The sequence below is a fragment of the Stylophora pistillata genome, chromosome 4, assembly GCF_964205215.1.
Source record: "Stylophora pistillata chromosome 4, jaStyPist1.2, whole genome shotgun sequence".
Lineage (NCBI taxonomy): Eukaryota > Metazoa > Cnidaria > Anthozoa > Scleractinia > Pocilloporidae > Stylophora > Stylophora pistillata.
In genome coordinates this window covers 26487924-26503586 of record NC_142522.1, presented here as the reverse complement: position 1 = coordinate 26503586, position 15663 = coordinate 26487924, and the positions used below count along the sequence as shown (strand labels likewise).

Genomic DNA, 15663 nt, shown 5'->3' with positions numbered 1-15663 from the left:
CACTCAGCAAGAACAGCATAGTTACAACACAAGAAATAAAGCAAACCTCAAAATTCCATCCGTTAAAAGAAACTGGGGCAAACAAAGAACTGGCTATCATGCTGTAAGTGATTTTAACTCGCTGGACAAAACTATACGAGCCGCTGATAATGTAAATATTTTGAAGCGTAAGATTTTTAATTCATTGATTTAAGTTTTGTATTACACATAAGATACATTAGCTTTTAGTAGCATCTTTTAGCATTTTTATTCATTGTAAATTTTTAATTTTTAATTTTCGAGGTCCTTTTTGTAAACCACTTTTTAGTGAAAAAGTTTCCTCATTAAAGATTGTCATCATCAATGTAAAAAAATGCTCTCACCTTAGTTAATAGCGCGTTGAAATCTGTAGGCTCTTCGTTGTTCTTTTAAAGCTGGGCAGCTAAGTGAAAAAAAATAACATGAAAATCTTGCCAGGAAAAGGTTGTAAGGAGACCTCAAGAAATTGTAGATATCACCTCGCCTACAATTTGAGCAGGTGCGAGTGATCATGAGAAGCCTCAGCGATTAGATTTGTTGCGGAAAAGCCTGAACAAAGACTGCAGTTTTAAAGCTCACCAGAGAACTGAATTAGCGAAATTAAAAATAAAATGGAATGCAAAATGGGAACTGTAGGGACTCTCCTTTTACATTTTTAGCTTTTGAAATTCAACTCCGATGGTTGCTTCATGTGTCTCTACTTTTTTTTTTTTTTTAATATATTCAACTTCCGTTCATTGTTACAGGATGACGAGACTTATGGAAGGAAGACATGTCAAAAATTGTCAATATCCCTTAGTGACCTGTTATACAAATTTGAGTAATTAATATCTTTTCTGTTTTTAATGAAATAAAGCTATTGAAATGTGAAAATGTATTCGTCTTTGATGTTTTGAATACTCATAAAGTTGCAAATCGCGAATAAAACCGGAACATTGAATGAATGAATGAATAAAAAACTTTATTTAAGTGTCTATGTTTTTAGCTATAAGCTAATGGGGGACACTAAAAAATTTAAAAGTCAAATACATTTACATATGTAGATGATAGTTATTTACAGTAGATAATTAAAAAGATTATAAAGTTATTTAGTTAGTTTCAAATTTCAGCGAGAGTTGAAAGGTCGACTTTTCTTATGTTCTTCTTGAACGAATTTAGAGTTTCTATCGTTCTTAGGTGTCTTGGTAACTTCGACCAGATGAGAGGTCCCATATATTTAATAGAATTGAAAAAATTAAAAACTACGTTTGTAGCTCAGTTTGACTCCCAGCAGTGGTCGCTATTCAAAGCTTTTCTCGATATTTCAACTGATACTCTGAGTTAAATAGGTAAAGAACGATTTCACGAAAAAATTAAAAAAGGTACAAAATGCTGAATGTAACACTAAGTTCTCAGCGAAGAAATATGCTAGAGAAAACGGGAAACTTGAGATTCAAAGATTTAAATACTCCTGTCATGGATGCTGTTTTATTTTTTATCGCGCGAAAGTTATTCTGTAAAGCTTAGTGGTTTACTCAGTTCTGGACTCGGTTTAATTACACCTGCTAAGACTGTTTATTCACCTGTAAAAAGAGCGAATAATAGATCAGTTTACAAAAACCTCTTAAAATTGACGAAATAACACAGACTTCAATTTTTGTTCGAAAATGGCAGAGTTTTGTCCGAGATGTGAAGTTTGATAAACATTTTTTGGTACACACCTGTCGTAGTTTTACGAAGTTTAGTTGGTTTATTGCTTTGTACACCGTTGTAATCGACTATTCTTGCATCTTTATTTTGAGGAAAGTCTCCTCTATATAACTTTGAGCTCGATATCGTGACTGCGGTTTCTTTCCTCTGCTTTTTACCTGGAGTTGTATTTCCATCTTGTCGTGGTTGTTCTGTCGGTGTCTATTTTTTTTTTCTTTTCTTTGCGTTATTCTGAAAGCAACTTTGTGACAACATTTCGTAGCTTTTCAGTTCCTCCAAATAGATATCAAGGTTAGTTACGTTGAAAATGATGGTCACAATTTGTTTATCACTTGCTTCTTTCATTTAGTTGAAGAGTCTAATGAAAAGATGCAAAATAGTTGAAGAGTCCGAGTCGAACTTTCCTGCGCAACAAACAGTTTGCTTTTTCCTAGCTTCGTAAATGACAAATTGAGATAAATGGAAAAAAGTCACTTTTCAAGATTACCTGAGACTGCAATATTCAGGACATTCAGCCTGGAGGCATACGTGAAAGACATGTGTTTGTAAAATGTTTGGATGTGAACGTGCACACAATAAAAATTATAATCACATGGATTGTTTCGATCGCGGGAGGCCGTTTTCCTTTGGAAAGGAAATTTACGGCCATGAGGCAAAATTTTCAACCGTCTTACAAGTGATAATCGTGTTCCAGCATCCGTACCACTCGTCAACCACTCCGTTTAGGAAAGTTCTAGCTAGGTGCTCGACAGGAAATTTGATCCAGTAATTCATTGATAATTTACCGAGGCAACGTAACGCATATCTTCTCTTATTTGAGTAGCATCAAAATTGAAACCCATCAACTAGTTCGGATCAGGAGAAGATGAATACCAAAGCGGTTAAGTGTGGGTGTGCATATATCTGTCCATAACCCAGTGGCTACTTTAATTTAAATGAACAAATATGAACTCTATGTACGTGTTTGCGGGGCTTCACCAAAACAATATCAGTAGTCCGCCAGTCTGTTAGTTGTTGTCATTACGTCATTATTCGTGCGGAAAGGAAGCTGAAACCTTCATTTACGTTGGCGCATTTTAATTGTGACTGATTCAACCTTGCAAAAGGTTGAAATGGCGTCTTTGTATAAATTTGACCGAGAGACGCCGTTAATCGTCTCTGTTTTTGTCATTTTCTCCGGAATCGTGCTCGCCTTTTGTGGAGGCTGCACAGGTAGGGACAAACCATTGGAAGCAATGCCATATTAGCAATTTTGTTTATTAGGTAATGGTTTCTTTCGCTTATTTCACTCGTCGTCGAGAAATCCTTTGCGAATTTCCATTTCCTTTTTAATTGGCTCGTCTTTTTTCTTCTTTCGTTCGTATACTCTGGGCTAAAAATTGAGTTATTATTCATGCCCAAGCTGTATTTTAAACCTACAAATAATACTTCCTGCAAATGTTCATCGTTGATTGTTCGAGAGTAAACAAAAAATAACGCCCGCTACAGACGTTTCGTCAGTGGTTTAAAACCTTGGTTGTAAGTTTTCTTTAATTTTGTTCTTTTTTTTGTTCTTTATTTCGTTCTGTTTTTTTGCAGCTGACGAGTGTCGCATCATCCTGTTTGAGGAACCGATAGCAAATAGTACAATTAAGGGGCACGTGATAAGGAGTAGTGAGGTCCTTAGTGAGGGGAGCTGTCGCACGATGTGTTATATGGAGCCTAACTGTGTCTCCATAAATGTGAAACCTTTAGACGGAGGAAAGTACAACTGTGAGTTGAATAACGCTACGATTGATAAAAGTGAACTAACCTTTGAAGAAGTGGATGCTTACTACCTGGCGATTGAGGTAAATGATTCACTTAAATTTAAAGTTTTGTTTGAAATCAGAAGAATTCAAAGTCGTACACTTGCTCAGCGCTTTACAATTTTAGACCAGCATTTTCATTTGTTGCTTCTTTTTTCCCCCTTGATCAGAATCTGGCCTCACACCTACACGTCCTGTTCTATGTTGTACATTAATACGAGTTTTTGTTCTTTTGGGAAGAAACCCAACCTTGCACATGTATAAGCCTGGCCATAAGCATTATTGAAATTCAACGTAGTTTATCATGCTTCCTTGTAAATATTCATTCTAGTGTGGTGAATTCAAATAAATAAGAAAGATGTTCTCTCCTTTTTTAATCAGTACGTTGTTTTCTTTTTCTTTCGAACAGAATCCCTGTAGTAGCAGCCCTTGTGTCAATAATGGAACTTGCCAAGTCGGTTTCACCAGCAAAGGGTTTCGATGCGTTTGTGTTCCTGGATATGCTGGAGTAAAGTGCAGTGGTACTGTAAAATGATGTGATTTTTAAAATCTAGTTGTCCCTGATCCGTGATCAACATATATATATTCAAAACAAAAGAAAATTTTGTTGATGGCCAAAAAGTCATCTACCTATAAGTCCTCATAGCTAAAATCAAGAAAAATGTTGTTTTAACCTCCATGGGCACTTGAAATCAAACTGAAAATGCTAAGCATGTCAAATAGAAGCTGCTGGCATTTGTCCTGACGCGTGACTATATATATGCACTATTAACGAAGCTCGAGGTCAAGATGGCTGGGTGTTTGCCGGGTTCTTTTTCTGCATTTTTATGGACCGGGACGAAGTCTAAAAGATTTCGCTTTATTAAGAATTAAGAATGACTTGTTTACTTCGAGAGCCGGGAAAGAAAACCAACTGTGTTTGTAGCACATCAAACTCACGCGAGTCGTCTCTATTCTAGTGTTTTGACTATCGTTTGCCGCTTTTTACGTTTCCATCGCCGAAATTGTCCAAGAATTACGAACCTAACTGTATTTTATTGTAGCGCGGGATCAATGCAGGCAATCCCGAGCAGGCAAGATGGGCCCACCTTGCCCATTCGGGCAGCCAATCAGAACAAAGGGTTCACTTCATCTTGCCCACGAGCGCTGCGTGCGATATAATAAAGTGACTTAATCGTTATTTAACTGTGAGAAAAAAGATAATACTTCACTAAAAATGCAAGATAGTTATTGAATCGATCACTCCGCTGTCCATGAAAAAGCATTTTCGGTTGTAACCATACAATGGGCTCTTAAAGAGAATCTTTTTCAGGCTCAAGTTTGTTCCTAAGAAATTGTTTCCTGCTAGTTAATAATACGTAATCCCCCATCCCAGGGATATGTTTCCCTGGCATTTTCTGATACGCACCAACACTCCAAAGGGAGAGAGGAACTGTGAGAGTTCAGATGGCTGGGTAGATATCTTTCTTGATCTTTTTAACTAAAAAAACTTCCTCAGACAGCTTGGACAGCTTCTTACGCTAAGGTTTTATTTCTTTTCACAGTATTATCAAGATCTTGCAGTGACTTAAAGAAGCTCGATCCTAAAGCGAAAAGCGGAATCTGTCTGATAGATCCTGATGGCGAAGGAGGATTGCTGCCTTTCCTCGTCACCTGTGATATGACTGACAAAGACGGAGTTGGTGTGACTGTCATAAGCCACGACAGCGAAAACAGGACATTGGTGGACAATTACGAAGCCAAGGGGTCCTACTCGCGAAATATATCCTACAAAGGAGCGAGCATATCTCAATTGGTGAGTCTCGTCAACGTTTCCCAACAGTGTGAACAGTTCATTAAGTACGAGTGCCTTGGTTCAACATTGACAGATGGCCTTTGGGTTTCACGTGATTCTCTGGAAATGACCCACTGGAGTGGTGCAGCACCTGAAAGTAACAAGTGCGCATGCGGAATGAACAACACATGTGCAAAACCCGAAGATCCAAACAAACTCCCGGTCTACTGTAACTGTGATGTGAATGACAATGTATGGCGTGAAGATAGTGGTGTCCTTACTAACAAGACACATCTGCCAGTTAAGCAGCTGAGGTTCGGAGACACAGAATTTGACGTCCAAAATCAATTTGACGAGAAGGGTTACCATACCTTGGGGAAGTTTAAGTGTTATGGAATCGCTTAATTGTAAGGAATAAAGAAATCTTTAACCAATTCAAATCATTCCGTCTAACAGAAAACTATTGGAAGACAGTCAGTGATTCTTGTGAATGGATGACTTGATAATAAGAAAATTAACTCGCGGTACCTTTTTCTTTCAGTTATTTTATTTGTTGATTTACCGGCAACATTATAATCATGCTGGCCCAGTTCAGCTGCAAGCTGATTTGAATGAGGGCCTGTAAAAAGGATATAAATGTGACAAAATATGTATTGAAACAATATCACTGAACTGTTAAGATGATGTAAACTTCGTGAGCTAGTGTAAAACCTCTGCATTGTAATCGCGATGAATTCTGTTAAGACTGGCTACGCTGTGATTTTAACTATTTACACTTGTAATTTGTTAGTAACTATGGCAACAATGATCGATTTATCTACTTGTTTACAAGTAAACCATATCTCGATATTTCTATTAAGTCTTCAAATATGATAAAGGTTCAGATTTTTTTTGTGTGCCGGTCATAACCGAAACTCAACTTAGGTTATTGTTGTTTGAATAAATATCCCCCAGTATGTAAATATGTAGTACAGTGCTACTGGTGTTTCGAATAATTCTAGCGGCTGAATTGATTTCAGTTTTTAGATCTAGAATTCAAGACTCGAATATTACTCTTGTCACCGTAGATTTAAAGTTATAAATAATTGAGGAGAAGGACATGTAATTGGCAACGTTTTGAAGGGTTCTAAAACACGCTAAAATATTGAGTTGTTAGGCAGCTTGTTAGCTTTTTATAACACTGACTGCAGTATTAAAAATGTAATGACTGACATTTGTAAAAGCTGAGTAAAACAAGTTAACTAGTCATAATGACATTTTGGTTGCTATTGATAAACGTAAATGTGTTATGCTTCTACTGTTAGACCTTTCTGCTGCCTTTGACACAGTAGATCATGATATTCTCCTTACTAGATTGTAATCTAAAAACTCTATCTCTGGCACAGCTCAGGAATGGCTTCGCTCCTACCTTACTAATCGCTCGCAATTCGCCTAATCAACGGATGTAGATTGGTTTCGCGATAAACCTTAAAATGAATTGTTTCCACTAACTCCTTTATCTCCTTTATCCTTTTCTCTTCTTTTTCTTCTTTTTCCTCTTTTTCGTCTTTTTCGTCTAAACGCAACAACCTACTGCACCTTCTTATATAGTTCCTTACAATCTTTCTAGAAGATTCTACAGATTTACAACACGACTATTTTTAGTAACATTACATCATAGAATTTTCCAGAATTTACGGTAAACAACTCGAGTTTCTATAAATAGACGTCACGTACTCATGTCGAAACCACTAGAACCTTCCTAAAGGACTAATCAAGAATGTTCTGGAAATCATAGGACAATCGATAAACGTGCCAAATAACATGTCTTCTGTCCATAGATAGCAGTCTCGCGAACTTAAGTGCGGTGTACCGCAGGGCTCTGTCCAAGGACCGATTCTGTACGTACTCTATACAACACCACTGGCTGACATTCTACGATTCCACGAAATGCAATTTCATTTTTACGCCGATGTATATTTCTTTCTCTAGAAACAACGATGTGGAACTAACCCACTGTATTACTAAGATTGAGGATTGCCTGTCCGACATTGATAAGTGGATGTCCATCAACAAACTAAAACTGAACAAAGACAAAACCGAGGTTCTCTATTTATTGTCAAAGTATAATCCGCAGCAGTCCCAACCCCCTCTTCGCTTTGGAACCGACATTGTCAAGTCCTCTTCACATGCTAGAAACATTGGCGCTATCTTCGAACCACTATGTCGACGCTTCCCTATGTAAACAGTGACTGTAAATCTGCCTTTTATCATCTTCGTACTTTTTCGCGTATTAGGAAATACCATCAACGCAAACTACTGAGATTCTTATCCATGCTTTCATAACTTTCAAGCTAGATCACTGCAATTTTCTACTATAGAATGCCCCTAAATACATCATCAGAAAGCTTCAATCAGTGCAGAATGCAGCTGCCAGACTGACTACACGATCTAGGAAGTGTGATTACTTCACTCCCATCTTCCTCGATCTTCACTGGCTACCTGTTTCCGAACGAATTAAATTCAAGATTCTACTACTTACTTTCAAAACACTGCATCAGCAAACTCCAATCTATATTCAAGACCTTATCACTCGCTACTCACCGTCTAGAACGCTTCGTTCATCCTCCACGCTCAATCTGAATCCTGTTAGTTTTAACCTTAATTAAGACCTATGGTTCTAGAGCATTCTCCGTTTCAGCTCCTGAACTCTGGAACACTTACCCAACAACATACGCTCATACGAGAACTTAAATCTTTTTAAGCATAAACTTAAAACCTACCTTTTTGAGAACTTTTACTTTAGCCATTAGGAAATAGACTTGATATGCTTTTACTTCAATTTAAATTTAATTTAATTAACTTTAATTTTAAATTTCCTCTCTCTTTGTTAAGCGCCCAGATCTATCATTGGATAGGCGCTATACAAATATTATTATTATCATTATATTATTATTATTATTAAATGAGAAACTTGAAATTGTGAGTCAAATTTTTCAAGTATTCACCCTCCCTGATGTAGGTCACTAACAGGTGCCCCTTGCTCTCTATCTGAGTCAAGACAATGCCACCGTGACAATACAGGGTTTATATGGCAAAGTGGAGATCGCTTAGTTTCTTCGATTTTATGGGGAATTTCTTTCAAAATGTAAAGACACAGACTTCCCCTAGATACGCATCCACTGAATATAGGGCCTGTGCCATCGTGGTTTCTTTATTGAAGTCATTCCTATTCTGCGTAGACTTGTCAATGAAGCACTGAGAGCATTGCATTGTTATGGTAATGACTGTTCATCATGATAATGGCTTTTGCAAATAATGGCAGATATTAGATCTGAGCCCGCGTAAAAGCAGTTTTTTTAAAGATGCACGGAATCGAGGTATTTAGGCCAAAGGCTTTTTAAATTCTCAAAGGTATCACTGTATATTTCAAAACAACTCGCATTTTACGCTATTTTTTACTTTTATCGACAATCTGAAGCATTCAAAAGGCAAAGATAGCAATGGTTAGACATTGTTTTGCATTCGGATGCAACAACCGGAGCGATAAACCACATTGCAAGCATCTTTCGTGGCATTTACTGCCACTGAACAACAAGAAACATCTGGCGACTTGGCTAGTCAAGATCAAACAGAAAAACACGCCCGTGAGTAAAAATTCCTTTGTATGCAGTGACAATTTTGAAAAGGAATGCTTTTCCAAGTCATATGCTGGCCGGATAGTTAGTCTTAAGTCAGAATCAGTTCCGACAATATTCAGTTTCTCCGAACAGAAAACCAAAAGGAAGGCTCCGAAGGAAAGACGCTCGATTGATGATGACTTTCCGGCCAGCATATGACTTGGAAAAGCATTCCATTTTTTCTTTTTATTGGAACCAATAAGAGAAAAGGAGAAATAAAATCAGCTTTAAAAAAATCTGTATAGTTCTAATAAACTCGTTTGATTCACGATCGAAGAAAACAGCGCCTATTGGAACCTACATGCATTATTTCTGAAAGTACTGTTAATTTTCCTTACCCACGCGCAGCAGATGATCGTGTAACAAGATAAACTGGTTTCATGAACTGAGTTGAAAATGTTAATTGGCCACCGTGGAGAGTTTCTAAGCCGACGTTTCGAGCTTTAGCCCTTTGTCAGAGAGAATGAAGTAACTCCCACACCGAAGCCACAACACAGTTTCGTTAGAAACTCTGTTATGTTGTCTGATGGTACGGGTGAGGGCAGTCCTTTCAGGACTGTTTTCTGAACTACGGTTACTAACGAATCGAAAAAGTGGGGGTAAGTCATCATCTTTAATTCTAGCGCATAAGGACTGACTGTTCTTTAGTTTTGCCGAGATGCTATCAGCGGAGAGACTATGGAAGTTAGGTCAATTTTGACATTTCACGATTAAAAATCCTTCAGCTCTGTTACTACGCGAGATTTGATAAGTTTGAAAAATCTCGATCCACCGTGCGCTTTGCGCGCGTTATCCATAACCTTCGTAGACCACGAAACCCCGACGTTTTGCGATTGTCTTCTTCACACGCTTGTTAATAGAGAGTTTTAGATCCGAGTTTACCGCGAACCTCTCACCGCGGTTTACGGTTACCCGTTTGCGGTTCGACGTTCAAACATAATTCGATTTAGATTGGCGGTGGATTAAAGAAGTGGACTCTGGGTAATAAAATCCAAAGTGGTGGCAGCTGCGGGGTTAGTGTCTATTTGTTTGTCAGAACTTCAAACATTTTTCGACAAGTGTGATTTTATTATTAGTTTTATGCACTGGAAAACAAATTTTGGCATCAAGAATTGTGTCCATGAGGAGAAACTTTGATGATATCGTCGACGTAATACTGTGGCAAGACAGCAGTGATGACTCAAGTAGCAGCGAAGACGACTTGGATGAACTTTTGCTGGAATTCATGTTTCCACAACAAGACGATGCAAACTACCCCCGTATTAATCTTCAGGATATACCTGATGTGCAGTATGAGGTCATGTTTAGGTACAGATTCTTTGCTTTTGGTCTTTTCTTGAAGGGCTAAGTTTTTATACTTGTAAACCTGACCTCAGCAAGTTCTGTAAGCTAAAAATGCTAACCCTCAATCTCAGATTTTCAAAAGGAGATATGGAAAAACTCCGGGATGCTTTACAACTGCCAGCCAATTACATTTGCAGTCAAGAGACTAATGCTACCGTAATGGAGACACTGATGATTCTTTTAAGAAGATTGACGTACCCTAATCGATGGAGTGGTCTGGTTCCTGTTTTCGGCCGAACGGTATCAGAACTGAGCTTGATATTTAACAAGGTAAAAATGTTGCTTTGTTCATTCATCATCTCTGTAGAAGTTGCCTGTATTCCCCTTTCACTTTACCATTTTTGAATTTGACTAGGAGGTGTACAGAGTATTACAGTACATTTTGTGTTTGTTCTCTTGATTTTTGCTTTTAGAGGAAAAAAATCAACTCATATTCATTAGAATAACTCTTTACTACTACTACTACTACTACTACTACTACTACTAATAATAATAATAATATTTATTAACTTATATTGCACAGATATCAATATGATAATTTTCATCTGCACATCCCAATTCAAATTACAAATTACAAATCTAATTATCAAATCCTTAGTCACAAATTAAGTCAAATCAAATAATGTTGGTTTTTAGGGAGAGGGGAAAACCAGATTACCTGGAGAAAAATCTCTCAGAGCAGAGTAGAGAGAGAACCATAAAACTCTGCCCAATTATGATGCCAAGTCCAGGAATTGAACCTGGGCCACATTGGTGGAAGGCGAGTGCTCTAACCACTGCACCAACCCTGCTCCCCACTCTCTTTGCAGTTAGAGTAATTAAAATGATATTCCCACATGTGGTTCCAAATAACCCACCCCATTAAAAACGATAAAACAAACAAAAGAAAAAAAAAAACACAAGAAAACAATACACCTTCACACTGCTGTACTTTCCATGGATTTCAGACTATGGATGATATCTATGACAGATTTCATCACCTCTTAGACTGTCTTGACTTGGTATGGCTTGAGCCTGAGGCTTTTGCCGATGCTGTTCACGAAAAAGGAGCTCCTCTTACTGGGTGTTGGGGTTTTATCGACTGGACTCCCCGACCAATCGCTCGTCCTGTCCGCAATGAACGACTTATGTTCAATGGTCACAAGAGAACACACTGCGTAAAATTCCAGGTATATAAAAGGCGTTGCACAAAAGAAAGCAAACTTCCTTGACTAGACAAAAATATCAAAACAAAGGAGTCTCCTGTCAAGGCACTCCAAGCAGAAATACAGGGGAAGGGATTGGGTTCCCTTTTGCATTTTGCAGTGAGTGTTGCAGAGAACTAAACTGCAGCAAGAACCAAAATAATGGTAAAGATCAGAATGCATCCACTCTATATTAGCATTTAACAGGATACCAAAGCCATTGTTTTATCTTTCACTAAAGACAAAAATGTTCATGTTATTATCACTGGGACAATGTTCTGTCATAGCGTTCCCCTTCTCCCAAGTGACTTTTTGTATTTAAAAGTATTTAGATATATATTTTATTGAGTTTGTGCATTCAAATGAAAACTGCAACAGAAGTACATTTATGAACAGTATTTTTAATGCTTGTACGTTGAGAAGAGAAAGTTTGAACAGGAACTCAAGGCTTTTAATGCAGATTACTGATGTTGCCAGTTATAATTTCCAATTACAACAGTAACCCGTCTCAGTTGAAACCTTCAGTAATTATCAAGTAGCAGAGCTGTTCGCATTTCTTCATACTCTCCTGTTGTTAAACTTTATATTTTTTTATATTACAGTTATATGTTCATTAAACTTTCTGATGTAAAAGGAAAAAAATCACAATTCCTAACTTGAATCATGTTTTGTTCTTACTTATTGTATCAAATACATACAGTTACGGTTCCTTTTGTAATGCAGGCTGTTTTTTACAATAAACTTGTTCATCCCTGATGTCTATGTTCCAGTTTCAGTAATCCAGATTTTATCCACCTAACCTTGCAGCTAAAATTTTTTTTAATCAATTCTTGTTCAAATTGTTGAATTGAACTTGCAACCAAACCTACACAAAACAAGACCCCACGGAAGTACCGCTAAAACTCAGCACTAGACACATGTACGCATTGCGGACCTATTTTTTGTTTGTGACACAATTTTTGTCATGCTACACGCGCAGATGCACGGCAACATGCGGTAAGGGTACGAGCACGTGTAGACCTAACTACAATTTTGAACAAATCATTTTAACTTTGAGCGCCTTTCTGGCATTTCAATAAATCAATTTTATCAGCCCTATTTTCTTCATTTTAGTTCTTGGAAGAGCTAAAACAGTTTTGAATAGAACAGAAAGGTACTCCCATCGCAAGTTTGAACTTAGTCGAGGGGGGAAAACAACTGAGTTGTTCCACCGTCATGAATTAATTGTCTACATGCATGTTAAGCCAGAATATAACGACAAAGACATAACCCTGAATCATAAAACCGATCGTTAATACTTAATACGGTATTATGCATGATAACTTACGTCGAAACGATGTTTCGTATTTCTAGACAGATTACAACTCTACGTTGCCTGTCATTCCAGCTGTAAACTAGTTTCAAACTGAGAGATTAAAGTTATCAAACTTTTAAAAGAATCAGAGGCAAGCTAATGGAGGCAACAATCCAGTAAAAAAAAGATATAGTAAGGACTTTTGGAAATTTGTAGGGAAAATCACTCAAAAAAGAGACTTCAAAGATGCACAAGGTAACATTATTGTTGATGATCAAGCTAAGGCCGAGGCTATGAATGATTTCTTTGTTGCTGCAGGCACAGATTTGACCTTCATTGTCATAGCCAAGATGCTGCGGCACTATTTCTATTGCCCAACCTAATGATAATGCCTTTTTTATGCGTACTTTACCAAGATTTGGCGCCAGTCTCCCCAGGCTGGTTTACTAACAACCCTCTACCCTTCCTCCCTCCCTCTCGCTTTGTCACTCGTCACAAATCTTTCACCCGTTCAGTATGGCAACCGAATGTTCACCGCGCTGGATCCCGCGCTTGAAACACAAACTACCGTCTGCAAGCAGGCTGGGTCTAGACTTGATGCGTAGTCCTTACTTTTCGAGCGCCTACCTTATGGAGCTCACGCGGCGCATCGACGTCACTTCACTTCATGAAGCTAGTCTCGCGGCGCGGTAATTAACATCAAGTTTATTTTTCGCTGACTTATTTTGACTCGCGCGACGCGTCGCAAGAAGGCGGGAATGCTTTTAGTCTAGATTTACCCGTATAATAAGTTACATCAGTCGATATTTTGACTGAGCAGTGACATATTTCACACTGCTGCGTATGTAAACAATTTTCGTAAGAAAATGATTAACAAACAAAATGAAGGTTGGCTTTTTCGAACCCAGTCATCATGAAGAGAATATTCTCTTGTCATTACTCAATGATTCCAAGATGTCACAGTACCCGTCAAAGCTATCGGCTGTTATGTAATTGTAATTGCAAATATGTTCCGCTCAGAACTTTGAATGTAAAAAAAAAGTGCTCTCAGCTTTGTTAATAGCGCGTTGAACTCTGTAGGCTCTTCGTTGTTCTTTCAAAGCTGGGCAACCAAGTGAAAAAAAAAATAACATGAAAATCTTGCCAGGAAAAGGTTGTAAGGATACCTCAAGAAATTGTAGATATTACCTCGCCTACAATTTGAGCAGGTGCGAGTGATCATGAGAAGGCTCAGCGATTAGATTTGTTGCGAAAAAGCCTGAGCAAAGACTGCAGTTTTAAAGTTCACCAGATAACTGAATTAGCGAAATTTAAAAAATAAATGGAATGCAAAATGGGAACTGTAGGGACCCTTATTTTACAGTTTTAGCTTTTGAAATTCAACTCCGATGGTTGCTTCATGTGTATCTACTTTTTTTTTTTTTCAATATATTCAACCTCATTTCGTTGTTATAGTTACAGGATGACGAGACTTATGGAAGGAAAACATTTCAAGAATTGTCAATATTCCTTAGTGACCTGTTATGCAAATTTTAGTTATTACTATCTTTTCTGTTTTTCATGAAATAAAGCTATTGAAATGTGAAAATGTATTCGTCTTTAATTTGGATATATGAACAAAGTTGAAATGGTAAATTGGCCACCGTAACGATTACAAAAGCTGACGTTTCGAGCGTTAACCCTTCGTCGGAGCGAATAGAGGAATTGTGGGTTGTGTGTACTTTTAAAGGCAGAAAATGGAGCTACGTTATTGATGGGAACATGGCAACGAGAAAAACAAGAATAAATTAGTGAAATGAAAAGCGTTCGTTGATCCCTGTGGGATTTAGACGGCCGGTTTCATCTTTGGTGGCCAATTTACCATTTCAACATTGTTGGTATATCCAAATTATTTCGTTACCCCCACCGACGCAGCCCCAAACAGTTTCTTTCGAAACTATCAGCCTTTATCCATTTGTATTCGTCTTTGATGTTTTGAATACTCATAAAGTTGCAAATCGCAAATAAAACCAGAACATTGAAAAAATTAAAAACTACGTTTGTAGCTCAGTTTGACTCCCGGCAGTGATCGCTATTCAAAGCTTTTCTCGATATTTCAACTGATACTCTGAGTTAAATAGGTAAAGAATGATTTCAGGAAAAAAATAAAAAAGACACAAAACGCTGAAGGTAACACTAAGTTCTCAGCGCTAGCCAGCAAAGAATATGCTAGAGAAAACGGGAAACTTGAGATTTAAAGATTTAAATACTCCTGTCATGGATGCTGTTTTATTTTTATCGCGCGAAAGTCATTCTGTAAAGCTTAGTGGATTACTCAATTCTGGACTCGGTTTAATTACACCTGCTTATTCATCTTACACGTTACACTGTAAAAAGAACGAATGATAGATCAGTTTACAAAAACCTTAAAATTGAGGAAATAACACAGACTTCAATTGTTGTACGAAAATGGCAGAGTTTTGTCCGTGTTGTGAAGTTTGATAAATATTTTTTGGTATACACCTGTCGTAGTTTTACGAAGTTTAGTTGGTTTATTGCTTTTTACACCGTTGTAATCGACTATTCTTGCATCTTTATTTTTAGGAATGTCTCCTCTATATAACTTTGAGCTCGATATCGTGACTGCGGTTTCTTTCCTCTGCTTTTTACCTGGAGTTGTATTTCCATCTTGTCGTGGTTGTTCTGTCAGTGTCTATTTTTTTTTCTTTTCTTTGCGTTATTCTGAAAGCAACTTTGTGACAACAATTCGTAGCTTTTCAGTTCCTCCAAATAGATATCAAGGTTAGTTACGTTGAAAATGATGGTCACAATTTGTTTATCACCTGCTTCTTTCATTTAGTTGAAGAGTCTAATGAAAAGATGCAAAATAGTTGAAGAGTCGAACTTTCCTGCGCAACAAACAGTTTGCTTTTTC

General features: G+C 37.5%; 2 protein-coding genes across 2 annotated transcripts; both read left to right on the top strand.

Annotated features, from left to right (window-relative positions):
• Nucleotides 1-2502: 2502 nt before the first annotated feature.
• On the top strand, nucleotides 2503-6515 carry LOC111345655 (neurexin-4-like). The gene is made up of 4 exons (XM_022952942.2): nucleotides 2503-2919; nucleotides 3286-3536; nucleotides 3904-4015; nucleotides 5039-6515. Exons 1-4 carry the CDS (start codon nucleotides 2820-2822, stop codon nucleotides 5671-5673), a joined length of 1098 nt encoding a protein of 365 aa, XP_022808677.1. The 5' UTR covers nucleotides 2503-2819; the 3' UTR covers nucleotides 5674-6515.
• A 3532-nt stretch (nucleotides 6516-10047) lies between these two features.
• Nucleotides 10048-12072, top strand: LOC111345650 (uncharacterized). The gene is made up of 4 exons (XM_022952937.2): nucleotides 10048-10235; nucleotides 10343-10541; nucleotides 11219-11440; nucleotides 12058-12072. The coding sequence occupies exons 1-4, from the start codon at nucleotides 10048-10050 to the stop codon at nucleotides 12070-12072; spliced, it is 624 nt and encodes a 207-aa protein (XP_022808672.2).
• Nucleotides 12073-15663: the final 3591 nt, after the last annotated feature.

Bases quoted from the DNA above. Each gene is read 5' to 3' on its own strand.
- LOC111345655 (XM_022952942.2), top strand. From the start codon at position 2,820: ATGGCGTCTTTGTATAAATTTGACCGAGAGACGCCGTTAATCGTCTCT. The intron at 2,920-3,285 runs GTAGGGACAAAC...GTTTTTTTGCAG, and splicing joins CTTTTGTGGAGGCTGCACAG to CTGACGAGTGTCGCATCATC. The intron at 4,016-5,038 runs GTACTGTAAAAT...TTCTTTTCACAG, and splicing joins TGCTGGAGTAAAGTGCAGTG to TATTATCAAGATCTTGCAGT.
- LOC111345650 (XM_022952937.2), top strand. From the start codon at position 10,048: ATGAGGAGAAACTTTGATGATATCGTCGACGTAATACTGTGGCAAGAC. The intron at 10,236-10,342 runs GTACAGATTCTT...CCTCAATCTCAG, and splicing joins CAGTATGAGGTCATGTTTAG to ATTTTCAAAAGGAGATATGG. The intron at 10,542-11,218 runs GTAAAAATGTTG...CATGGATTTCAG, and splicing joins TGAGCTTGATATTTAACAAG to ACTATGGATGATATCTATGA.